At 35.8% G+C, this 27,289-nt stretch overlaps 2 protein-coding genes and 1 long non-coding RNA gene across 3 annotated transcripts in view; 2 read left to right on the top strand and 1 right to left on the bottom strand.

Annotated features, from left to right (window-relative positions):
* Positions 1 to 17,110, top strand: part of LOC134789872 (uncharacterized) — a 117,776-nt gene extending 100,666 nt beyond the window's left edge. The window contains exon 2 of the long non-coding RNA XR_010144129.1: positions 15,353 to 17,110. This is a non-coding gene — a long non-coding RNA (uncharacterized LOC134789872). The remainder of the gene's footprint in view (positions 1 to 15,352) is intronic.
* The window catches only part of LOC134789862 (uncharacterized), a 44,395-nt gene extending 27,285 nt beyond the window's left edge, over positions 1 to 17,110 (top strand). Inside the window, exons 2-5 of the mRNA XM_063760533.1 lie at positions 9,355 to 9,575; positions 10,000 to 12,906; positions 13,359 to 13,476; positions 13,813 to 17,110. Coding sequence (XP_063616603.1) covers positions 9,398 to 9,575; positions 10,000 to 12,906; positions 13,359 to 13,476; positions 13,813 to 13,876 — 3,267 coding nt within the window. The 5' untranslated portion in view covers positions 9,355 to 9,397 and the 3' untranslated portion in view covers positions 13,877 to 17,110. The remainder of the gene's footprint in view (positions 1 to 9,354; positions 9,576 to 9,999; positions 12,907 to 13,358; positions 13,477 to 13,812) is intronic.
* Positions 17,106 to 27,289, bottom strand: part of LOC134789869 (dynein axonemal heavy chain 8) — a 114,991-nt gene continuing 104,807 nt past the window's right edge. The window contains exons 75-91 of the mRNA XM_063760541.1: positions 26,957 to 27,174; positions 26,413 to 26,655; positions 25,825 to 25,960; positions 25,419 to 25,572; positions 24,282 to 24,401; positions 24,096 to 24,156; positions 23,777 to 23,956; positions 23,028 to 23,140; positions 22,800 to 22,885; positions 22,109 to 22,370; positions 21,538 to 21,777; positions 21,086 to 21,253; positions 19,472 to 19,613; positions 19,090 to 19,279; positions 18,550 to 18,671; positions 17,954 to 18,115; positions 17,106 to 17,576 (exon numbers count right to left, since the gene is read on the bottom strand). Coding sequence (XP_063616611.1) covers positions 17,451 to 17,576; positions 17,954 to 18,115; positions 18,550 to 18,671; positions 19,090 to 19,279; positions 19,472 to 19,613; positions 21,086 to 21,253; positions 21,538 to 21,777; positions 22,109 to 22,370; positions 22,800 to 22,885; positions 23,028 to 23,140; positions 23,777 to 23,956; positions 24,096 to 24,156; positions 24,282 to 24,401; positions 25,419 to 25,572; positions 25,825 to 25,960; positions 26,413 to 26,655; positions 26,957 to 27,174 — 2,723 coding nt within the window. The 3' untranslated portion in view covers positions 17,106 to 17,450. The remainder of the gene's footprint in view (positions 17,577 to 17,953; positions 18,116 to 18,549; positions 18,672 to 19,089; positions 19,280 to 19,471; positions 19,614 to 21,085; positions 21,254 to 21,537; positions 21,778 to 22,108; positions 22,371 to 22,799; positions 22,886 to 23,027; positions 23,141 to 23,776; positions 23,957 to 24,095; positions 24,157 to 24,281; positions 24,402 to 25,418; positions 25,573 to 25,824; positions 25,961 to 26,412; positions 26,656 to 26,956; positions 27,175 to 27,289) is intronic.

The following is a 27,289-nucleotide window of genomic DNA, read 5'->3' as shown; positions in this document are numbered from 1 at the left end:
ACCACTCGATTAGAAACTAATTAATATTTATTCAGCATTTGTACAACAAAACTCGACGCTTTTAGGGTCAATGCTTCGGCGTAACTAAGCAAATCACATGCCTAAACCTTGATATCTGTGACAAGGCTTCTGATTATCAAAGGCGCTGAAAATTTGATAGTTTTTAGGGTTCCGTACCCAAAGGGTAAAACGGGACCCTATTACTAAGACTTCGCTGTCCGTCCGTCCGTCCGTCCGTCCGTCCGTCCGTCCGTCCGTCTGTCACCAGGCTGTATCTCACGAACCGTGATAGCTAGACAGTTGAAATTTTCACAGATGATGTATTTCTGTTGCCGCTATAACAACAAATACTAAAAACAGAATAAAATAAAGATTTAAATGGGGCTCCCATACAACAAACGTGATTTTTGACCAAAGTTAAGCAACGTCGGGAGTGGTCAGTATTTGGATGGGTGACCGTTTTTTTTTTTGCTTTTTTTTTGTTTTTTTTTTTTGCATTATGGTACGGAACCCTTCGTGCGCGAGTCCGACTCGCACTTGCCTGGTTTTTATTTAATTACCTACCTTACCTAGTTGCCTTTACATTGTATTTCTAATTTATTAAAGTTACTTAATGACTGTTTCAAATATTCATAATATATAAAATGTGTAATTTCCATAATTGAAACTATTGTTTTTCGATTAGTTACTATAATACAGTAAAATTGTACATTTTGCGTTTGCGTCAAATCTGGTAATTCTGATTTTTTGCAGACTTGTTTATGATGTTGGCCCAATGAATAATCCAAGTTTGTGACCTCGAGCGCCGAACGCAACTTTGTCAAAAATCGAATAAACCGCAATTTTTTTTAGTTTTTGGCGATTATAACCCTAAAGAACTAGTTTTTGATAGTAATTTCCTAGGGCGTTTTTAAAGTAGACTAAATTTGCTACAATAAGATACTAGAATTGTCTACGCAAAAACATTAGAAAGATATTTACTACACTAAATAATGAAAATATAACCAAAAAAATCATAATTCATACTAATTAAAGATTTTCGCTTTTTCATCTTAGTCAAAAAATGTTAGTAAAATGCAACCACAGAAAAATACAGGTACTTACAAAATTGAAAAGCAGTGGGTAAGATTGTGGCGTGAACGTGAAAAATACTGAGTGAAGTGTCTAGTTAACAAGTTAAAATCTATCAAACGTTTTGCGTGTTAAATAAATACAATAAAAACGATGTAAATACTTAGATGTAAAATTCCGTCAGAAATAAGACTCAGTGCGAGTTAGTTCTACGCTTATTTTTTGTATATACACGCAAGTACACGGCGAGTAATGTCTGATTATTAATATTCTCATAACGGTATCAATACGTGCGTGCTTTACGTACAAAGTGATGCTCCATTGGGGCAAATACCGATACACGATTCTGAATGTACTTTATTTATTGCATTTTACTTGTATCGAAACTTGTGTTGTAACGACATATAACAAACGACATATAATATTTTTTAACGCCTCCCATTATAAATTCCTCCAAAGCTCTAAATACCTACCATTTAGAAAAGTTGAAAATGTACGTACAGTCAGCAGCAGAAGTTGCTAAGCGGGCCAGGTGTTCATAATGATCTTGACGCGACTTTATTGTTAATAGAATAAGAGCGTGTCAAGGTAATTTTGAACACCTCGCCCGCTTAGCAACTTCTGCTGCTGACTGTACCAGAAAACCAGTATTGATTTGTCTAGAATAGAACCTATCAAAAAGTTTAATTAGATTTTGTCGGACTAAATTATAGCATTTTTTTTTTCTATTTTATGTAGAGAATTTTCTTCACGTTAGAATTTTTTTTTAGGAAGATGGTCAGGGAAACCTATATCTCGATACCACTTGTCAAATGGACTCTCCCCTACTGTCCCCTATCACCTCCTTTAAAAAAATCAGCTCTTTACTTTCATGGCTTCGGTGGAACTTACTACACGTAGGATTCGAGACACACACACATTTAAAAAATGTCTTTTTTCGTGATCCCTTCCCCCCGTGTCTCGTGTTGTCTACACCCATATTTTTTACACTTGACTGTACGTATTTAATGTTTCCGATAAACTAATACCAATTTTGTTTATTTAAATGGTGTCACTTTAGGTTAACTATTGAATCTATAATCGCATAGAAAAATAAACATAAGAATAATCAAAATTTACATAAATTACAAGTACCTACTAAACATAAAAATTTACATAAATTACAAATACTAAACATAAATACATTTTGTGGTATAGGTAGTTGAAATGCGTCACTTCACGAAACGGCCGTAAGAAAATAACATTATTATTTCAAAATCAAACTCATCAATCTCATCATGCAAAACCGTTTAGTATTAAGACATTTGTGTTTGTGAATTTATTTTCGAAATTATTTCTTTTTCTGAATTACCCCAGATCACTTCACCCTGAGCACCTGTCCAGGACTGAGGCAGGTATTAATCAAATCGGGCTTAATTCATTAATGTTTCCTACGAGTATCCCTACGTAACTGGCGGCCATTAAAATTAGATTGAACGGTCGGAAAGGCTACGCTGCAGCTGCGCTAAATACTCAGATCACTACTTATCTCTAGATGGAGCACACAGGGTGATTCAGGACTTTCAGAAGACGTGAACAGGTTCAACCTTAAGAAATGATGGCACTTAGTAATTATCAGCACATTTTTATTTATCAGATAATATTTTATTAACGCCGTGAACCGCGTTATTGTCAGCATTCAGTATTACGCATGTGTATAAAAACTAGCCAAAAAATCAGGAAAAATGGACAGTCATGTTGTCGACTTGGGACAGGAAGAGGGTTAAAATTGAAATGTATAATACGATTTACATATTGGCATCTAGCAGGTTTTTTATCACTGTTGCCTATGAAGAAAAGTTAAACGAGTCGATAGAAGGGAGCAAATAATAGGTAGGTGTAGGTAGCGGTTTTCATGTACTTATCTAATATTTAATGAGCAAAATGTTCAGTAAATTCCAATTAGGTTCTCCATATGTGACGTTCCACGGGAAAAGGTACCTTATGAGGGTTTCTAGTTTCGGTGATATTAAATGTTTTGTAAAGAGGTGAAAAAATGCTCAATTTTTTTTTATTGTGTGATCTGAAACCTTAATGCGTAACGTTTGTTTACCTGTTTTTATTTTTGTTATAAGTTAGTTATAAGCCTAGTAATGTCGTCTCAGAGTTTAGTAGAAAAGGTACCTTATGGAAAAAAGATTGAAAATTCCCAAAAAAACTAGTCAATACGGGAAAAGAAGTTTGGTAGAGAACTGTATTAGCATTCTGCAAAACTAATTTGATAATTTCAGTTCTGGTTGGGGCGCCTCGCAAATATTATAACCGTACATAGACCGACATCACAAATCCAAGTAGACTGCTATTATACCAAAGTTACTCTCGTCAAGTCTTTCTTAACTAGAATAATCTTCATTTGGTTTGGTCGCATGCAGTAAATCAGCCATTGGTTTGCTGAAAAATGCCAATACCCGACGCATTACCTTATGGAATATCTGAGGTCATTGAACCTCAATGCCGCTTATCTTCAATAGCAACCGAAATATATTATTGATAAGAAATAGACGATTTATACCATCTTAACCCCAAAATATTATTAGTTTATCCTAACTGTTCCATCATCATCATGCCTCATCATGTAACTTGACCACAAGGTACCTTTTCATTACATACAAATTATTGGTCTTTTTTAAGATTATTATGACGAAGAACTAATAAAATTGGGGGCAGTTTAATGTAAATTAATATTTTCTATTCATAAAAGATAAACTATAATATGATTGATATTTTGTAGTGATGTATTATTAGATTTATTTCCATAAGGTACCTTTTCGTAAATGTATGGAGCAAATACTGTTATTGTTATGTAAGTTTAAAGTGGCATAAGGGGTTAAATATAGTATTTAGTTGGGGTTTTAGGATTTATTTCATTTGAATGACAGAATTTCTTTCATATGTGCTCAGAAAAATTGATTGTGTGTCACATTAAAAGTAAAAATATTCAATTTTGTGATTTTATATGAAAAAGTCAGAAAATACATTTTCACCTCTAAATCGGTATTGTTTTTTGCTTAAACTGTCTGTCAGTGTCGTTTTCTAATAGATAAAATTTAAATTTTGAGAGCTCATTGCAATCAATCGTGAAAATGAAATAAAACTTTATTTTCAAGAGATTGGTTAGTATACACATAAATCAGTCGATATCAAAAGTTTATATTTGCATTACAGAACAAGTCGCAATATTTTTTTAATCTCAGATATATAAGGCATTATTATTTGTAGTCAACTATGTAACTTACTTCAGGAACATAGTTTTTTAGGCGGCTAAACTTAAAACTTCTCTATCGTAAAGTTGCTCATTTCACAACATTATTTTCAAAAAATCATATCTCTGTAACTACGCAACCTAGAAGGTTGATCTTTTGTGTTATCGATAGGTTATTTATTGTAGATTACTGGGGTATGCATAACTCCATACCCGCCATAAGGTACCTTTGACCGTGGGACGTCACATATTATGCCATAAAAAAAAGGTTGCTTATTCTAATTTTATTTTTACAAAAAAAAAACAACGGAACAAAGCTCGGTGTCCAGATATTGTTTTACTATACCTATACGAGTAGTATGTATTGGGAGGTAATCTATGTGCTGCGCTAAATAATAACTGAGAAACTAATAGGCCCTGATCGTATAGCAATCGCCTACGATCACTTCGATAAGCAGACATGCTCCTTGATACACTTGATGATATTTTTACGAGTATGGAGTATCAGTAATCTGCATTTACTAATAATTGTGTAACGATATAGCGATCATGCAATTGAATTTTAAATAGCAATAAACTGAGCTATAAAATCTGATTGATACAAAAATGTACACAACTCGTAATAAACGTTTATGAATTATAAAATTAATAGCGATAAGCATAGTAAGGGTCTTTAATTAGTCTTAAGTTAGACCAAGAAAAGTCTGCAGCGATTTTGATAGTCCACGCAGTGGAATTGTTATTTTAAACGTCAGACTTCTATGAAATTATGACGTATACTGCGTGGGCTATCAAAATCTCTTCTCTTCAAAATTTCTTGGTCTAACTCTAATAATTGATTCCATTATGTTACGAAAATTAATCACGTAAATTATATTGTACATATTACTTAATTGTACTTAATTCATACACACATGAATTTATACTCAATTTATAGCATACTATACGCCAACACTTTTTCATGCGTGTAACTTAAATAGAAACTGCTTAATTGTCGTAACACAATGGAGTCAACTGATTACAGCTCATTAACTAAGTACCTAATTTTTTTTTGCAATTCACCCAATAGTCTGATTGCAGTGCCACTGATATTATCCTACTATATGCCCCGCAGACTGAACTGATTTTCCTAATTAGCATTAAAAATAGTTTATACCCTGAAATAAAGTATAGGACAACACTCCAAGAGATAAGGGGGAGGGGAAGTTAGATTGTGAGTTCTAGAATTCTGAGTTCTAGATATTTTATACAGCAATTTACTTCGCAGATCTAATATGGCTTAACGCCATAAAAGCCAACAAACTCCACTCTTAGCGTTTACGTAATTGATATTTATCCATGCTATATTTATCTCCTAATTATTAGACCTTGGACTGGTCTGAGGAATAGTTGTCAAGAACAGGTTGTGGACGGCTACTGGTATCACAGATTATTTCTAGCAGATTCGTCACTCGCAACAATGCACGTTTACATTTTCCCAAAGTTTCATTATCCTTATCAATTTTGAAATGAAAAAGAAATATGGAATTTTCAATAAAATATTAAAAATTGATGGCAAGAGCGGTAAATTTTGACATGCGTCATTTGTCTGATAGTTTCGCTGTCCTAATTTTGCCCTCAGCGAGAAAGCGCAAAATAGTCAACTAGTACCTATAACTACTAACCGCTGAAGAAGTTGGAAGAACCAGGGGTGGAGAAAGCAATGTCCTTTTTATAAGTAAATACTACTTATATACATTTTCCTATTATTATCAATATATGTACTATAGCGACCCGCTCCGCTCCGGCTTCGCACGGGTTACACAAAACCTTAACAAATTATACTTAACCCATTATAGACTGAGTTTTTTTGAGGTGTCCTATTTTTGTGATTTTTTAATATGTTCTTTATTAGAGCATATGTAACGGAGTTTTAGTAATAAAAAATTTTTGAGACCTTTCGTTTTGAAAAAAAACGCTGGTACCATATGGGACCGCTAGGCACGTACTGAGGTAAAAATTTGGAAATACTATGAAATTAATAAGAGTACAAATATGTTTATATTATTTATTTAATAAATCAGCCTCTTCGGTTGCAACTTAATAACATACAGTACGTGTGCTTTACTATATTTATTTAATAAATGAGATTCCGAGACGTTACAAAAATACTTTACATGAAATTGGTAGTTGCATGCAGCACATAATCCTACATCACATTTCGAGCATTCCAATCTCGACCGAGCCTGACAGTTCTCGTACGCACATCTTCGTCGCTTCTGAGAAGGAATGAGGTGGTTTTGACCATTGTACCTTATGGCGTCACTGACACGGCTGTCAGTTCGGGAATATTTAGATGTTGGCAGACGTCCACTAGTAAGAGGTAGGTTTTGATATCTAGTTAGATACGTTTGTGTTATTTGCCGACGAAAGTCCAATTGACCAGCTGCATTTCCTGCTTTTGTTGATAAGACCCAAGCATTACAAATAGAGGCATCTAAAAAGTAGGTAAATATAGACCACCACTACTTTTTACCTCCCATCCCAACGCGATATGTGTCGATATTTTGATCCATCAGATCTGTGCCACCCATGTGTCGATTGTACTCTGTAAATATTGCTGGGCGTGATACGCTGATGTTTTTCTTCTCTGCTGCACTGTATCTGCCTACGTTAGATACAGGAGCTACGCCATGGACAGTAGACATCGGAGCCACGACCGAGTTATCCTTCCAACGAACAACAATAATGTCATCTAAAATATGACAAAACTTTATACAAAACGATAAAATATGATAATTAAATAATACTTCATCTTGATCTTTCGATAAAATGTCAAATCACTATCGTGTATTACTAACAACAATAAAACTACTTAATAGATAAAAAACGAAAGGTTGACGAAAATATCGCACGGGAATCGCCTAGCGATCCCGTACGGTACCAGTAACTTTAACACGCGGTAGTTATAATATTTATACCTACCGGCACTAGTTAAATAAATTAAACTAAAGCAATGTTACTAAATTAAACGATTTTGCAATAACATTTGTTATTTATCTGTTAGTAAACCAAATATTATAACTTACTTGAACGGCGTAAACATTTTTCCGCGAAATTTGCGATGCACCTGCTTTGACCTTCAATCACACGCAACTGATGTAAATAAGTACTGTTTTAGGTTAACAATCGGCAGCGTTATGTCTCCTAGATCAACTTTCGCCAATAAGAGCCCGTCTTACGCGTCGCAATTTGGCCAATCACGCGAAAATAAAAGTCGCAAATAAATGGTACCATATGGTACCGCTAGTCTATAATGGGTTAAACCTACCTCAAGAATCACTATATTGATAGGTGATGAAAACTGAAAATGTTTAGTAGTTTTTGAGTTTATCGGAAACAGATAGACAGACGCGGCGGGTGACTTTTTTTATAATGTAGTGATTATACTATACAATTCATCCGTCTCGACAGTTTATAAGTGGCATGTCTGCTGTAACAGGTATGCAATCTGGCATAGCATGAGTGTGGCGGGTCTCATGGATTTCCGGCGCTTACCGACCGCTATATTACTACCGGGCCTCATTAAGATGAGTCACTTGGACCTGTTCAGTATATAATGAGACCTTAAGACTAGTTTAAGCCTGGATGATACTTTACCAAGTTTCTAGGAACATATGTAGGTATCTGGTCTTATAATTGTTATTTTGTTATGTTAGTATAAAGATAATAAAACAATCAATAAAAAGCGAAAGCTAATAAAAAATGTGTAAATGTTCACATGTATATTACATGCCGTAAGCGATTTTAGATATACATATAGCGTACCAAAGACCGGCATACATAGTAAACACGAACATACAAATGTATATAAACAAAAAATAGAATGTAAGAGTAACACACAAACATATCTAAATATATCGTTCAATTTGTATATTTCCCTAGTACTTACCTAAAAACACTCGTGATTCTCTATAAAAATCACATAAAAATTAAGTAAGTATCGATTAAAAACAGCACTTAGAAGCTACATTTCTTAGAACAGCCAACTAATAAGTTTTAAAAGGTAACTACGTCCCTATTAAGTTATTTCAAAGTATGCGTGAGACCAACTACAACTACTTACCAAGTAAAGAGTAATCAAGTAATGAGTAACAGCTACCGTAGACAACGGATGCATAAAAATTAAAACTCCATGTCCTGCGGGTAAACAACTTACAATTATTTATAAACATGTAGAGGGAACGCAATCCAAACGCTCAATTGGTTAATTGTAAATCTACTATTTACATTCATGATTTGATTTAATAGTACATTATTCTCGAGGCTCGGAAGTAGCTACTTGCAGGCTGAGGATTCGTTTTAAACGGACGACCTTGGGAGTCCGTTTAATAGAATCCGAAGCCAGCAAGTAGCCTTCCAGCCGAGTCATATATAGTGCTTTTCTCAAAAATGGTGCAAGAAATATAAATATAATACGTTTTTACGTATATATTTTCACAGATAAAAGTAGAAACAATTGAAAAAGTTTGCTTTGCCGCCTTTTTATTTTTTTTAATTTTAAAATAGAAATGTATTTTTCTCCCGAAAACATGGCAACCTATTTGAGACAGCTAAATAGTCGCGATACCAACATTATAATAATAAGTACTTATCATCTGTTTAGCTGTTTAATGGGCCTGTGCCTTCATTTGATATGGCCATTTAAACTTTTAAAAAGTTTGGAACGCGACAAATAATGGAATTTGTATGCAACATTGCAGTCCCAAAATCGAGACTGCAATGTTTTTAACTTTTTAATTTTTGACAGACTATAAACTCCGCTCTTCGCGACCTATTTTTTAAACGGCAAAGTCGACTTTGCCGTCCATTTTTGAGAAATAAATATTTCTCCTCATCTCCTCAAATGTTCTAAACATTTAACTGTGTATTTGATGGCGTTCTTAGGTATGATTACTTTTTTGCCGCGCCTATACGCTTTAAAGGTACAAGCGACCGCTTCCAGATTTTAGGGCGCTTCAAAGCTTTAACACTAACAGACACCGTCTCCTTTTCCAGAGCAGTGAGCGCGTGCGGTGCGACTCGATGTACTCGTAAACGGTCATCATGCGCCTCTTCCGAGGGCCGAAGCGCAGGGAAGTGACCGGGCCGCGAGCCACAGCGACGCCGGCGCCGTCTCCGTGCCGAGACGCCGCTGGCGCCGGACCCCGCCCGCACGACTTCACCCTAGTCACGGCACTACCGGCTATGGTCATGGAGGACGACGTTAGGGAAATGAAGAAAGGTGGGTTATATAATCTTATACTTACCTTTAAACGAGCAATTCTTGTATATATTATGTATACCTACTAGAGACCCGCCACAGCTTCGCACGGGTTAACAAATTATGAACCTAAACCTTCCTCAAGAATCACTTTATTGATAGGTGATGGAAACCGCATGAAGATCCGTTCAGTAGTTTATGACTTGATCGCGAACATACAAACAAACACACAGACAGACGCGGCGGGGGACTTTGTTTTGACTTTGATTTTGATGAAGTTTGTTATATGGAGGTTTTCGGGGGCGATAAATCGATCTAGGTCTCGCAACTCGTGTCGATTTTGATTTATCCACACTCGTTGCGAATTTCCTACTTTTCGCACTTGTACAGTAATGTACTATTTAATGTCTAATGAATATTAATTTATATTTTCTTTACTTTCCAGTGTTCGCAACGTGGGGTCGTCGTATGGGAAAAAAACTAGACATGCTGAGAAAACCTGACGCAAAAGAAGCTTCACAAGAACAACCTAATAATGAAAGCTTTAATGAGGAGTCCCCGAGGAGCATATCTGGCCAGTTCAAGAAAAAGCAGCAATGGAAAATGGAACGGAGCAGTTCTGAAACTACTTCCCTAAAAAGGGATAACGACACTGATTCCATTAGAAGCGGATCCCGAGATCGATCGCCTAGCCCATTCAAATCTTTCTTCCATCGAATGGGTTCAACGGGAATGTTAAACTCATCTAGGTCCCAAACACTAAATATCCATAAAACATCAGAAAACAGTTATCCGGTGGCAAGTGGACCTACGCTTTATCGAAGCTGTTCAACTTCACATCTATCTACGTATGTTAAGGCTGATGATCCATCTGATGATATTGATTTACAGAACGCTGATAATGAAATTAAAAAGTCTCCTTCAAAGAATAATAATATTTTAACTGAAGATGCGTTAATGAATTCATCAAAGGCCATTAGTTGTGATAATATCCCTAATCTTGAAGGACAAGGTAATGGTATGTGTAAAAAACCTAACTTTCCGTACGCCTTTTTAAGGTCTAAATTATCGGTTTTACCCGAAGAAAATAGTATGGCATCACAACAACGAACGAGCAGCATAAGGCAAAGTTACTCCGAAAGAATAGATAGAAAATCACCAAAATTTCGCAAAGACAGACTATTTCTTTCCAATTCTCGCTCCGAGGAACGATATCAAAGCAACGATAGCATCTCGGTTCATGAAGACATGATGCTTAATGCTGCCTTAAGAAATGAATACTCTGATTTTAATAGAAGTTCTATGAGAAGTATCAATGAAATCGATGGCACGTACCCCGCACGGCGTGTCGAAGACGTTCACCGACGTTCGTCGATGATATCGCATAGGCCGCCTTTAGATTACGATCCAATGCTTATACCGAGAAACCGTAACAGTTTACCAGTATATGACTATGGTCCGTATTTTGGGTCCGTGAGGGACATAAAAACTGAACTTATGACATCGTCTCAAAGTATACATCTCGGGCCAGAAAGTACTGAGATTCTTCAGACTCATCGACTAAGCAACTATGTTAGTTCAAATGAGTCTGGCTATGACAGCGATGGACGTCCTACAGATGAACATAGCAACCACTCACCGCCAGGATACTCGAGTCATATATCGCCAGGTACTGTGCGAGCGGAACCAATTGATACTACTGCAGATGTAACGCATGGTAATTTTTTGAGACAATTGAGCTTAAACCATAAAATCAACGTGAGTAGAGTACATGTTCCTGCTAGACGGAGTTCTACACCATGTGCTTTATTTCCAATAGAAAATAGCATGCCTTATGAATACGTAAACAATAACAGGGAACAGTTTCATAAGTATCCCAATAATCCATTACACGTTCTAGATTATAATGATGCTAAACCGCCACCGCTCCCAAAAAAGACATTAAACAAAAAAATACCTTTCGTTTATAAAACTATCACACTAGACGAACGTGTGGAAACACGAAAAATTAAATTACTTCATTCCCAAGTATTGCCAGTAGAACATTCCTCTAATCCCAATCTCAGTACTTTAATACCACCAGTGGACAATGAAGGCCCCAGCATTCCTGTACCAGAAACTGATATTTTTGGACGGGGACCATGTACAAAGCGATTCAGAAAGTTAAGATTAATAAAATCAAGATTAGATGAAAGTCTCGGCGTTTATTTAACACAACACAGAGTAGACTTCGATAGCAGTGGATCTAATTTTGAGATACGTTATATTGTGGTAAAACTAGATTTTGACGGCATAGCGCATAGGGATGGAAGACTGCGGATCGGTGATGAAATAGTTAATGTCAATGGAAAAGTTCTAAGAGGTTTATCATCACTAAAAGAAGTGCAGCATATTGTTAACTCATGTTCATCTGAAGCAAATTGCCAAGAAGGAGCACAAAAATACCAAGTTGATCTTGTTATGGCCCATGATGAAATTACTCCAGTAACATTAAGTCGGATAATAAACAGACATACTAGCGATCAAAATGTGATAGCGCCTTCGACATCTAACGTTCCACCTGATATAATTTCGGAAACCATTCATAAACCCACGGCTTCAAATCAAATAACCATTGAAACACATTTTCCTAGTGAAAACCAATTTTACAGTAATTATGGAAGTGGTACCAATAGCACTACCAACAATTTCCAACATAGTACGCGACGACGAGAAACAGAAGTTCTAGGAAACAATAGTCCTACAATTCAACTAAATCAAAAGAGTGATGACGAAAAATTATTAGAGAGGGCTTATCCGGCACCATCAGCCACACTGCAAAATATTACAAATATCGAAATATCAATGAGGTCTTCACCAACACCAAGAAACAGACAATCAAATAATTATAGACCTATTTCTCTTCACAATTCAAGGCCGCCTCTTATGGTCGAGCAGTATCCAACAAGTAATGAAAACACAACAAATGAGATAAAGGAAAAATCACCCCATTACATAAAACATGTCCCAAGATTATACCAAAACCGATCATTTGAAAGCATTCCTGAACAACTTCTGAGAAGTAGTAACAGAAGCAGATTTTTCAATAGGATTGGTTCTCAACGCTGCTCTCCAACCCATGGTCATGTGTCTCGTCAGCAAGAACACGCATTAATGCAGAATGAGAGTCACCAAAGTGGTATTTATTCGAACAATTCTTTGCACTTCGCAGAATTCTGGAAAGGACCTGGTCATAAAAGTTTAGGATTTAGTATTGTTGGAGGGACCGATTCCCCGAAAGGACACATGGGAATTTTCGTGAAAACTGTCTTTCCTAACGGACAAGCTGCTGATAAGGGGACTATCTTTGAAGGTAATTATAATGTCAATAACATAACATCTTAACAAATAAGATAATCTTAAGAACGGGATTAAGGACAATACGTGCCTATGTCAAAAATTTAAAGGGCCATATGTACCTACTGTAAAACGTTGTACATTACACGTGCGAAAAGGTCATTCGCAACTCGTGTCAATTTAAAACACTCCCTTCGGTCGTGTTTCAATTCATCGCCACTCGTTGCGAATTTCCTATATTTCGCACTATCGTAATGTACTTACTATTGTTTAGCACATACATAGAAAATGTTTGACGAGTTTTCCTTATCAAACTATTTTCTTACTCAAGAGTATACTTGGCATTGGAACCTATTAGTTAAAATTATAAATCACTATAGAGGTAATGAAGTTGCGAACCTTCATATCATCCGACTGCCACGATATTTCTACCCGATACTTTAAAGTGCTCATATTTTTGCATTACAGGTGACGAGATCTTGTCAGTCAATAATGTGCCAACCCGTGGACTGAGCCATGCAGGGGCCATATCGCTTTTCAAACAAGTTAAAGAAGGAAAACTTGAACTGACGCTTTCAAGAAGAAGGTAATGATAAATGATCAATTTTGATTTTTGTGACTATTATTCATATGTCATATGCTCATCAAACTACCTATACTACCACCTAACCTAAACCTAAATATGGCGCTATTTTATTTTAAAAGTCCCGCATACGTACGGTGCTTTGTATCTATATTATTTACCTACATATTTTTATAGAAGGCTGGAAAAAGTTAATAACAAGAGCTACGTTGTAAAAGTTAAGAGCTCGAACCATAAACAATGTTATGTGTTGCGTTTATTGTAATCAATAGTTTAACCTATCAAGAGTCGGAGAAAGGTTTACAAACAACTTATTTATGGCTTTTAAATTTGTTTCAGAGCACCTAGGTCAAGATCTGTGGAACCTCTGGGTAATTTCCGCTGCGACAATCTAAAGGAGTGAATATTTGGCAGATGAATTAGAACCGCGATAAAAACAAAGTTTGTAGGAATTTTGATTAATTATAATTAGTGTGCAATACTTTTTTTATAATAACTAACTGGAGTCATGTAGAAATACAATTTTCTACAATAACATTCAAGTAGTATTCAGAAGAGTGTCTTTTATAATAATTGCGTTCAACGCATAGTATTGTACCTACACAAGACGCTAAATGTTATAACAATCATTGTACTGTAATATTATCAATGACTGTGTTCATACCGAGTTGAATCTACTTTTGCGACGTAGTCGCCATACTATATGTACTATATAGTTATTATGTTTAAACTATAGTACATAATATTTACTTAATCTATAAGTCTCTCGTTGTTAAACGTTAAATATTTCAGTTTCTACTCTCCAACGAAACACGTATTATAACTGCGATGTGTATGATGTCCATGTAAGCTTTTATGTAGCTATGCATAGTTTAGTACATAGATTTTATATCATTTTATTATACATATTACGGAATGTTGATTGTAAATAATATGTTGAATTCATACAGCATTAATGCAAAGTATTGTTATAGGACTAAATATAGTCGAAGACCTACAATAAGACTGTATTTATGTTTAATGTTTATGAAAAACTACTATAGAATTTCGTAATTTGTATGTGTAATTTTTTCGTTATATTGTTTTGTTAGGCAAGCTAGATCTCGTTGAAACCTAACCGATAGGTGTACACCATGCTAGTAAGAATGATTATTGAATATGTAGCTGTTGTCATAGTTAATGGATTTTTAGTGTATCTATGCAAAAAGCAACTATGATTTATGATACGTGGATGTCCGTTGATTTTCTTTGTATCTATCAGGAGCCTTTTGTAAGTTAAATAATGTATACTAACATGACATGTACTCGATATTTCGTATATCTTATATAGACTGATCTTTTTTTAATTTGAGTAGGCACCTTAAATACTACCAAAGTTAGACATAATTTCGCAACTATAACAGACTTATAAAGTTATAACCATCCTTAACAAATCCGAAATAGGCTGGATATTAAAACCAAAACAAAAAAGTGCTATGACTCTATGAGTTCTTATTGTGCAAATTACATTTCATTCCTATCCTCACTCTCATCCTAGATTCCATATAAGCTAACTGTTACCGACTTCGACGTGACAAAGTGTGGAAGTTTCACAATTAACGTCATATTTTCATATAAATTTGACGTTTATGATGACACTCCGAACTTTGTCATTGAAAAGTTCGTACAAAATCAACTTGGTCTAAGTCTAGTAAAATACTTTACCCTTTTCGCCGCCATTGACTTGATGTAAAGTATGTACATTTTGTGCCCCAAACGCCACGACTTCATATGTTATACGGGTTGTTTACGTGCAATTTGTGCCTCGGCGTTGAGGACACTTTATTACTTCATTAACGTGGCGGCGAAAAGGCTAATTAATAATTAAAAAAAAACTAAGATGAAAGTAGGCAAATACAGGCACAATTAAAACTAAATACACATAAGAACTTCAGAATTTTGTACACTATATCGTCAAAATTTTAGTCACGTCAGATGACCAGATTAAACGTGACAGTCCAATTCTAAACTACCTACTCATGTTACCTACTACAATATTCAAGTTGCAATTTAGATAACTGCACAGTCAGTTTCTTATTTACAAGACAATACACCGATAACTTGACCTGCTAATTAATACAGTTAAGAGTTTTTTTTTTCGAGCCGATATAAAACTACGATACGAGACTAATCTGACGATATAGACTTTTTAAATGAAATGTATATATGAGAAATGTAGGCCAAATTTAGTGTAAAAATCAACTTAATACGACGATGCTTCCATCCATATTACAACGTGCTTTTAAACGTAGGTTTAATAAATCTGTAACGATTTGTTTTGTTTACAGTTTTTACACAAAACACCGATTAGCTCCGTCCAATTAAATTGTTAATATGTCAATTGTTCAAATAAGTATATACCTATCCTCACCCTTATTGTAATTCAGATACAGTTTGAAGTTATTAGGAGAGCTCTAGTAAAGCTGGTTATACCTATTAATAGTAAAACACATCGCACTATGCTCTTCAAGCGTAATTGCGCATAAATACCTGTTTGAAGCAAAATGTATTATTATTTAACTATTACATTGCGCAGGCCATTGCAAAATAGCCAGCCAAAGTAATATAGCTGAATTATGCCTACCCTGTGGTTTCGGTGAATATTAGTGCTGGACTGTTGGTGCATCATATACTCTAAACATTTCTCGAATGTCCTCCTCCTGACGACTAGGTGTCAAAATTTAGTAGGACGCAAGTCGTCAGGAGACTAGTATTATTGTGTGATATTTTTGATTTGAATATTCATCGAGCGAACTTTATTTAATCGTGTAAAGATATATTAAAGTTGTAAATTAACTAGTGAATTTCCTTTAATGATTACACTACTACAGTGTTTAGTTTTTCTTATTGGCTAATCCACTTCACAGCGTACTTGACACAAAAGCAATTGTTAGGTTTACCACAAAACACAGAAATGACCACGTAGTAAAAAGAAGTTAGAATCTTAGAGGTCCAAAGGATTATCGACTATCTTTATTAACTATAGATATAGATTACAATAATAAGTTAAGAACCACGCCTGGCGTCTACCGTCTACCCGATAAGTGACCATTCTCATATTAGTTTATTACGTGGTCATTTCCATGTTTTGAGGTAAACAAAACAATTGCTTTTTGTGTTCTCAAGTACGGTGTGAATTGGATTGGCCAAAAAGAAAAACGAAACACTATTACTTACTTAAATTTCTCTTAATACATATAAATTCAAATTAAAAGTACCACAAATCAGCTTGGACCAAACCATAGGAAGTAAGCAGTTTAAAGGGCTAATCAATCTAATCATGGAATAAATTCAACATTTTTTAACAAGATAATTAGTTCAAAGAATTTACAATGCACCAATCTAAGTAAAATCTTCGCCAAACCACGATGAGAGCCGCAGAGTAAAGTCAAACCAGGTATATTTTGCGAAACGTTGCCAATAGGCAAATAAGTACCTGTCAAACAATCTAACTCATCCAATTGTTATGTAATATTTACTACATACCGTGTACAGTATTGATTTGTAATAAATTTTCCAGTAAACAACATTTGTAAAGAATTTAAATGATTATATACTTATGGCTTCATTCCTATCAAAATAAAACAATTCGAAATAATTCTGACAGTATTATTTATCAAAACGTACAAAGTATATAAAATGAACAGTTTCCATTACACTTTCAACAACCTTATTAAGAGCCGCATAAAATATTACAAAAAAAAATCATTTTAAAAAGGTAAAATTCTCATAATAATATACAATCATCTTTATTTAATTACATGTACCTTTCTTACAGATAGGCCACCTATATTTATGGGGCTCTTAGAAAAAATAAGCAATAATGCTATGAATCAGCATTTCTTCCTTAATTTTTACGGTTTCTTTAGTGAGAAGCGAGGCTGACAGGAATACTGTATTTCAGTAGGAAAATGTGATTTACTAGACGTGTCAGTTGTTTATTTAATATCACACAGTATGGCAACTCCGCGCAGTACCCAGTGGTCGGGGTTTTTGATCGTCGGCAACCATAGTGGCGTGATAAATGTCAGTCCGGTACGTACTGGCTTCTTGTATACGGGACACTGTAATATGCACGGGAAAATTTAATCCAAAACCTTATGGCCGCCTAAATACTCGTGCGGCATCATCTTTCCTTAATACTTATTGCAAACGAAAATGATACAGTCATACACAACGTGACCGTATATAAGGAAATCCCCCGGACTTACCAATACAAATATGTATGTACATAAAGTTATTTAACGTTACCTAGTTAGACACATAGTTTTTACCGGGCTGTCATTGTTGATGCAAGGTTTTAAGTTTATTTAAACCTAACCTTATTAAGTTAATAATATACTACCTATTACTATTACCTATCCTTCCACGGAAGTATAATTATGTAATATGCAATTGTACTTGAAAAATGCATTGAAAACTTATTAACTATAGAACTTACCGTATATAATTTGGGGTCCTTTGGGGCAGTAGAATTAATCGCATATACATGTGTCACTGGCAGGGCTGTGTAGAGAACTTTGAGCATAGACTCACAAAGACGGAGATTCCGTCGGTCCCAGCTCGCCCCGTCTAGGAACAAGCCGTGGACATACACGCCTTCCTAAAAGACGAACGCCCAATATTAAATAAAATTAAAGCATACTCGTAGATCAGCGCTAAGGTAAAGTTTGGTTTTCAGTCAAAAGGTTTTAATACCTATATAGAGCATTCCACGGACTGTACCGTACAAACGCATTTTATTTCCTGTGTTGAGATTTTTTTTTCGGAATTTAAAGCAGGTGATTATTTTTCTGTGCTTATTTGTCATCCATTTGTCATAGAAAATGAAACTTATACCTGCAAATCTTCAGAAAATTCGCGTTTGTACGGGACAAACGGTTGACAATTTGATGGAATGCTCCATATAAACATTGGAACAGATTGACCTACTACGAATACGAGTTAAATCGAATTGCTGAGTCAGGACAATATAACTAAAAAATACTGATAACAGAAATATACATTGAGCATCACCCAAATTAAAATATTACTTACAGGTGGAGGCGCTTTCACATCTTCTAAAACAAACTTGGTGACATCGTTATGCAAAGCGACCATGTCCAAAGCCCAACCCTTGTGGGCTCTTGTTACTTCTTGTCTCATCGCCGTAAGAAAGCCTGTTAAACAATTAAAACTTTACATCACACTATTTTACCTAGTAGATAAATTTATTTATCATTTATGCCCTCCACTTATTATATAAATTATTATAAATGCCCTCCACTTCCTACAAATTGGCCAAATCATCATTAAGTATTGCCTTATTTGTAAAATAATATAAAAAGATATCAATTTACAGTTTATTATCATTATAAGAGCATCCAAATGATGCTAAAATAAATATGTATTAAATTGCATGCAACCGATGTGTATAAAAGTGTCTTATGCGTCCTGTGGGCATATAACAATGAGATTAGAAGAACACACACACCCCACCACAGAAGTTATATTTCTTTGGACTTTGCATATTTTAATGACATGTTTAGATTGCGGCGCTATCTGCATTAAGCTTTGCACCTTTATTCCTGTTCAAACCTTGTGGATTGAAGAATCCAGTCATCCAAAAAGAGTTCGGCCTTGCTACAAAGCACCAAGTTGAGAACTGAATGTTGCGCTCCAAAAACTCCGTAAACCAGAAACCGAGAGTGGACGACGACCATGAACTTTTCGTCCAGATCGCTGGCACTTTCGCGTCGTAAATGCTGTCTAGGGAATCGCGTAGCGCCTGAGAAAATATGGTTACTGCGGTGAAGGTGGGCAGCAGTTAAAAAGTCTTTAACTTTCAATGTTAAAGGAGACAGGAGTACACAAGGCTGCCGTATCATGAATGAAAGTTTAGATATGCAATATATACGCACTTACCTACATATTTACCTGCATATACAGCAATTTAATTGAATTAAGTCACTTATTTTACCTCATTCATAATAATAGTGCCGTCAATAGCCAGGAGTAAATCTTTTAAAGTAGTTCGCACCAAGCCAATAACTTTTTGCATTCGGTCGATTTCTTGTCGAAGGAAAATGACCATTGAATTATACTGGCCCATTATCCTTAACCTGTAAAACAAAGTTTTTATCACGAAAACAACATTCAGCATTTTGGATAGTAAAAAATATTTACCCTAAGCCACAATGGAAAGTTGGAAATTAAGTAGGTATGTCAGTTATTTTAACACGCTCTGAATGGCACTCTTTATTATTCTATCTACACATATATCTTAAACTATGATGCCTTCAAAATCCGTAAATAATGGCCCACATTACGATAAACTGTTTTGTTACAGCAAATTTCTTATCTTTGAAAATGTTGTAATAGCTTCATTACTATATCGAAATCGATTTGGTAATGCATTCAAATTTCGAACATCTCTGAAAAAAAAAGCAATTTGATTTGATCCCTTTTCTAATATCAGTCGAGATGACGTTTTATTCGAAATCAAATGATAATTGCATACAATATTGACAAATCTCGCATGTTAGTTGGTATCGAACGATATGGCAATCGACCCCGACTCTAGTTTGTCTCTGAATTAAAAAAAACTACGGATGCGTGACGTGCGTGAAAAAAGTTTTCATTTGCCGCCAATTTGACGTACAGTTTATCGTTTAATTAGTTTGTAAGTAAAAAATAATTTAATTTGTTTTGTTGTTTTTAAAGTAACTATAACAAAAGTTTCTTGTAAAATGTGCGATAAAGATATTTCGGAGACGCCACCTCATATCCGCGAGTTCCGCCAGAGAGCGAAGTGCCCCAATGTCGGCTGTAATATGAGGTTAGTGAATATATCATAGAAAGTTTATAATATGTGTGTAGATAAAGCAGTGTATGTAACTGTACATAATTAGGCATTAAAACACTCGTGTGATACTATTATGAAACTCACTTCGTTCGTTTCATAAACCCACACTCGAGTTTTAATGCCTTTCATTATGTAGCAGTCACATAAACTACATCATATAGTCCTCCTCATCGTTTTCGATGACGGCGACCCTAAATAAACATCTTGGATGTTGTTTAGCGTGAGCCCTTATGTAGCTGGCCAGGCCGAACTTAGTCTTAAATATTCTATTGCACTGGTGACAATAAAGTTGGCCAGACGCGTTGAGCGTGTACACGTAGGAGGGCTTAGGTCTCTCTTTCCGTAACTGGCGTTTTGTGTCTAGGCTTGTGAGGCGGTTATCCTCAAACATTTTGACACCGTTATGGATGGTAGAACACCAAGATGACCTTCTTCCAGCAAGCTCCTCCCAACGCTTAGGGTTGATGGCGCAAGCGCTCAGCTAAACACTAAACTACTATTAAATCGCCGGGCAAAGTTACGTTAACTGGCAGGATGAACTTTTAAGTAGTTATTTTGTATGATAACTATTTAATAGCATTTAAATTAGATAACTACAGATAGTATTTTGCTACCGTTAGTGTAAAAAAAAAGTTCACTGGGCAGCAAATTTCGAACTGTAAAAGATATACTAAAATATATACCGAAAAAAGAAAGTGAAGCCCACTCAGATAAAAACGGCACAGGTACCTTTCTTTTACTAGGAAAGGATCGAAATTCGGGGGAATCTTTTCTAGCATTTCTTTGGATTGTCTGTACACTGATGCTTCTCGAGATTCCCCGCCACCGGCAGATGATTCTTTGGGTTGAATAGACAAAATTGTATCCAGGAGATCCTGAGTCTTGTTTCGTTGGTAACTATAATGATTGCATTCAATAAAATTATAGTAAGAAATGTGAAGCAAAAACTTATAACGTAAAATGCATTAAAATTACAGGTCTATAAATTAACTTTTAAGCGGTTGACAACAAAAACACAGATGTTCGACTAACGGTAAAGAGCGAATAATAGCGAATTTTTTCTCGCACAAGAAATGGACGTAGATACAGATCACGGAACAAAATACACGCCAGCAGAAAATACTCGCTCTTCACCGCTCGCTTCCCTCCGCTGGATGGAAGCCTAAGTCATAAATAATTACGTAATATCAGCGTTTGTATGCAGTCCGTATGCTTGGGGCGGATCAACCGTCTTCATCTTGTCAATCTCCTCGAGGTATTCCGGAATATTCTTAAACTTCAGGATTCCATAGCCCTTGTAGAACTGGAAATCTTCAGTGAAGAGTTGGTCGGTGAACCAAACGCGGCAGAAGGTAACAAGGAGACGATTGTCGTAGTCGTCAGTCACGCGACCGCCGTATTGCACCGCTGATACCATATACCTAAAATATTTAAAAAAATAATGGGACTCAAGTTACCTTAAATAAGTAAGGGGATTAAAGATCGGATAGACAGTCATCTAGATATACATACATTAATATTAATAATTTTACCAATAATATAAAACATAAGGTACAACATTTTTTGTAACTCCTTAAACTGAAGAATAAATTTAGCCTGTACCTATACAAAATAAGTGGGTGACTCTGTTGAGACCTCCATGTTTCATAAAAGTCTTAAATCACAACGGACAAGAATAGTTTTTTTATAATAATCACTCCATCAAAGATTATAGTAGCATAGTCAAAAAGTAATCGTTCGTTCTACACTCACCGTATTGTTGTCCAACTAATATATTCGCCTTGTTCCAACGCATCTAAGTGATTCTGTACAAACATGCAAGATGCCAACCAATCCGCCGAATTGAACTCATAAGGTATATTCCAACCGAGGGGACCGAATTTACGTCTCTCTTGCACTACGGTATGTAAGAACGATATGGTATAGATTAAGGGCAAATAGTAGGGGCTGTCACTGTAGTCGAGGAAATCCTGGCTCATGGAGTCATATGTTCTCATAAGACCGGCCTTGATACCTGTTAGGAGAAATTGAAATAAAATCTTTGTAAGTATGGTCGAGGAAATTAACACATATACCTTGTAATGAATAAGAACGATATAAGTGATTTAGGATTACACATCAGCAGCGAGAATATTTACACTTAGCATAATGGAATCCTGGGTAAAGATATTTTTATTTATGCACTAAATCGTATAATTTTCTAAACAATGTAACCGACATTATGACATATTAGTAACGACATACTCGTATTAAAACAAAGGCCGGCCCTACCGCAACGTTCGACGTGCTGCCTCTCTGTCGCACTTGTAAATTCGTACATAAAGACAGGGAGGCAACACGTCGAACGTGGTTCGCGGTAGGCCCTCAGATGCGTCAGCGTCAGCGTCTAGCGTTCACGTTCTCAGCGTGACTTCCGCGGCTCTCTCTACTTTACTAAACGTACCTGATGGAGGTTCGCACGTGTATTTAATAGACATTTGCAATAATGTAATCGGAAACTTGGGATGAACTTCAGTGGTGATCCACAATCTGAAAATATACAATAAATAAATAAATATCATAGCATCCTTTTACAGTATTTCACAAACATAATAAGAAAGACAATAATAAAAATAAAAGTAATATTATTACTAAATTATTCATAAGTAATATTTATTTATAAAATAAATACCTGAAAACCTCATTAATCTTCTCCGGTTCCTTTTCTAACTCGGAAAACTGCTCCATAACTTCTATCATGTATTCCAAGCCCAAATGGCAGTTTTGCAATAAAACCCACATTCCCTGAAATCATACATAAGTGTCATATAAAAATATTGGTCCAGGGGTTTGGCACTCGTGGGTGCGGACTTCCCGGTAAGCGGATACTAAAATTATGATGTAAACGATGAGATTGGAGCGCACCAAAACGCTCGGCATCAGACCAGCGGTGCACCCCCTCGCCGTCAACAAACCATTACCATTCGTAAGCACGTAACAGAAGCAATCTCAACGCGTAAGACATGTAGGCACGGCTACAGCTGTTTTGACATCGCGCATGCAGCAGGGCGGGGCGACACGCCGCCTGTGCGACTGCGATGCCTAGGCGGAAACCACCACAACAAATGTTTTGTGGTCAATGTTAAACGTCACCTTTTGACAAACAGAGTTAAGTACCACATATTTAATTTACGGAGTCGAAGAGCGCCATCTATATCACCTGTCGAATTCGAAGCACGAATTTGTCTTAGACTTTACACATCTTATGCAATCAATGAATCTTTGTTTCAAACTAATTTAGTACAAATACATTTTTTAAAAGGATATTATGCTCAATGTTTGGTACAACCTGAGCATGAAATCGAATGACGCTCTGTCCCAGACTCTTAACATATGAAATTTATTGTAACTGGCAATGGCATAAAAACAAGTCAAGTTTACCTCCTTTAAGGCGCGATCTATCAACTTCCTAGCATGAACCTCCTGCCCTTGGCCCATGGATATAGCGGAACAGACGCACTCCATTCGTTTAGCTGTTACCTCAATGTTCGGCGTGGGGTCTGAACCCATGGCCAAAAAGCCTATCAATGGAACCAGGGGTCGAGATTCCAGAACCATATGCTGAAATTGTAGAACTTCATTACACCATCAAGTTGTTTTTGCAAAACCAAATGACCAAAATTTCTTGCGCAACGTCAGAGACTAACAAATTAACATAATCTAGTGTCAGTTTTAAATATGTATGATCTTTGTTACATACCTCGTAATTAACAATTACAGCTTCTGAATATCTTTGACCCATTGAAGCTACAACATATTTTCTAAAATAGGAAAATCATATTTGCTTTAGTTAGACGAAACATATTTCATTGTCGATTAATAAAATAATATAAGGACATTAATTATGTAGATTAAAAGAATACTTATCTTTTAAAATAATACTTACAAACTTTGCGCGAGAGTCCTGTCGGGGCTCCAGGACCGCACTACTAACAGCTTTCGGAAAACGTCTAGAGTGTGATACCCATCGGGCAAAGGTTCTTCTTCGGGTGCCTCTTTATCGAACCTGAAATACCCACCCATCACGATATTTAACGCCTTTACTGACACTTGTTAACTTATTTTCTAAGTTGCCAGCAGCTGTTACTAGTAACAGGACAGGATGTTTTCCGCAGAATGAACATGTCATAGGGACTTGCCGAGACTGAGTTGGGTACTACATGTTGACTTTCAAATAACATCACACACCTACATAATATATCTAGTGATAAATAATAAATAAAAATCCATACCTAGGATTCAATACAAATCCATGACCACATGTTTGAAAGTCGCATATCATCGGTATCTGGACTAGTCCATTCGGCTACCTGGCCCCTGTTTCACCAACGTGACAGGTGCGACGAATTGTAAAATCACTGTTGCTGACGTCACAGGCATCCATGGGCTACGGTTACCGCTTACCATCGGGCGGGCCGTATTCCTGTTTGCCACCATCATTGTATTATTAAAAAAAACTTTATTATATCGGATAAAAACAGATATTTCTCCTGCGAGGTTTCTGACAATTGTCACAAGAAACACTACAATTGTCACGAAATTCCGACATATAACTCATTACCTGTCAAGAATTACCTACAATTCTTCTAAATCTTTGACAATTGTCAGAAACCTCGCAAGAGAAATATCTGTTTTTATCCGATATAATAAAGTTTTTTTTAATAATACAATGATGGTGGCAAACAGGAGTACGGCCCGCCCGATGGTAAGTGGTAATCGTAGCCCATGGATGCCTGTGACGTCAGCAACAGTGATTTTACAATTCGTCGCACCTGTCACCGATGTGAAATTGGGGCCTGGCCGCGTAGACAAGATGTCAATCGCTTACGCTCCGTAGCGATCGAAACGCAATTGTCACTGTCACACTAATATGGAAGAGTGATAGAGAGACATAATGCTTTTCGTTGTCGAAGCGATATCGATTGTAACCTTGGCTAGGCCGGCAGGACCACTTTCTTAAATATCTATCTACCTAAAAAGAACCGAAACCATACGTAGAAGCTCATAAAAAAGAAATATTAACCAAGTTTTCCATCCTTTTTCGTTGTTCGTGATTTGGTTTAATATATTAGTGAATTGACGCAGGCCAGTGAGGTACACTAAATTCAACCATGACATATCCGTTATCCACTTAAATGGCTTCGGAGGACACGCATTGAGATCCAACGCGGCGCCACCTATGATAGTATTAAAAAAAGCTATTGTTTATACCGTCAAAGTGTTAATGGATAACGAACCGGAATGGTTACCAAGACGAAGTTCAATGTCCATGCATTATTTTTCCACACCGCACGTGCAATGAAATTATTGAAATGGATTTGAGTGTTTTTTTTTTACTTTAAATTTGTAAGAAAATAAAAGTAAGCAGTAATATGTATAATGGAGAGTTTTCATAATGTAGAAGAAAATCCGATATAATGAGTAAATACCTTTTATGAGTGTCTGAAACTCGACAAATGATACATATTCTCTTTGCATGTCTATTTTGAGCGTCAACAGCAACGTAAACAAATATTTATGCGTTTCATAAAACCCTCTGGATATATACTTGAAGACGTCAAATGTCTGTAAAACCAATTGAAAATATGAAGTACCCTATGGATTTGCGGACTGGACTCCGCTTAAGAATCCGCAGCAAGATCGACCGAATTTCACCTTCCCATACAAACGGAGTTCCGTTCACATTTTAAAACTACGAGTTGGATTGTAATGAAACTTTGCACATACTGACATGAGGTACATATATCTATGCCTGTAATTAGTTTATATACATAGCTCCAGCTTATAAAATAAACAAAATAAAGCAAAAACAAGTTTTGTATGAAAACCTTAAATTCGTTGTATTTTTTTAACTATGGTATAACCTACATAAACTAATTACAGGCATAAATATACCTTATCCTGTTGTAAATACCTACAAATCAATCTAGCTAGTCGTTTTAAAATGAGAGCGTAACTACGTTTGTATGGAGAACCGAGCTTGCTTCGGACTCTTATCAAATAATCATTCTTTTTACCAAATAATCAATAATAAACCCAATTCTTCTCTGCGTTATAGGACTGGGCTGCGATCTCTCCATGGATATATCAAATCGTTCTAGAAACTGAGCTAGCGAGGTTTGATACATATTGCAAACAAGAGACATGTTGCATATAAGGAAATACAAGACTGAACCTCGGGTTGCCACTGGCCGGAATTCTTCTCGTGCCAAGTTTATTTTTATCTCAGTCTCTCTAGCTATATCAAGTTTTTCCTTTACCTAAAGACATATCAAAAAATAATTGCATGTTAATATATTGTTTACAAGCTATAAATAGAATTACTGTTCTTTATTTAAAATATACATAAATATATTAATAATAGCTTTAATAGGATCAGAATTAATATTTTCAATACAGCAACAAACAGTTTACATCTATGTCAATGCTATGCAACGATGTACAGTCCGGGACTATAATCAAGTTTTTATTATTTTAATGCTAACATTGTAATCATTGTTGTTATGTATACTAACATTATCAACAGCTGGAACAGTTCAATATCTACAATATGTAATTTACCTCAGTAGCTGTAGCCTTTGTAACATTCAGCACTTGAATTAGCGATACATCTTCAACCAATGATCCCTGAATAGTGGTCAGTTTGTGCAAGAGGTTTGCCTCTAACTCTTTCATTTTCCTCCTATTCGCAGTCACGTCCATGATCAACTGCGTACGTTCCGCTTCCATTTCTGCCTTTTCAGTTAAAATCACGCGACCTAGTAGCTGATCCTCCAAACCTGCATTCATTAAGTTTATTAAAGCTTTTCTCAGTCTTTATTAACATACCAAACGAGACTTAGCTAAGATCCATTAAATTGACCACAAATTTTGTTGTCTACATTCACTCCATAT

Source organism: Cydia splendana, chromosome 4, assembly GCF_910591565.1.
Source record: "Cydia splendana chromosome 4, ilCydSple1.2, whole genome shotgun sequence".
Lineage (NCBI taxonomy): Eukaryota > Metazoa > Arthropoda > Insecta > Lepidoptera > Tortricidae > Cydia > Cydia splendana.
Note: the sequence above shows the minus strand (reverse complement) of the source record. Positions and strands in the feature narration are given on the sequence as shown.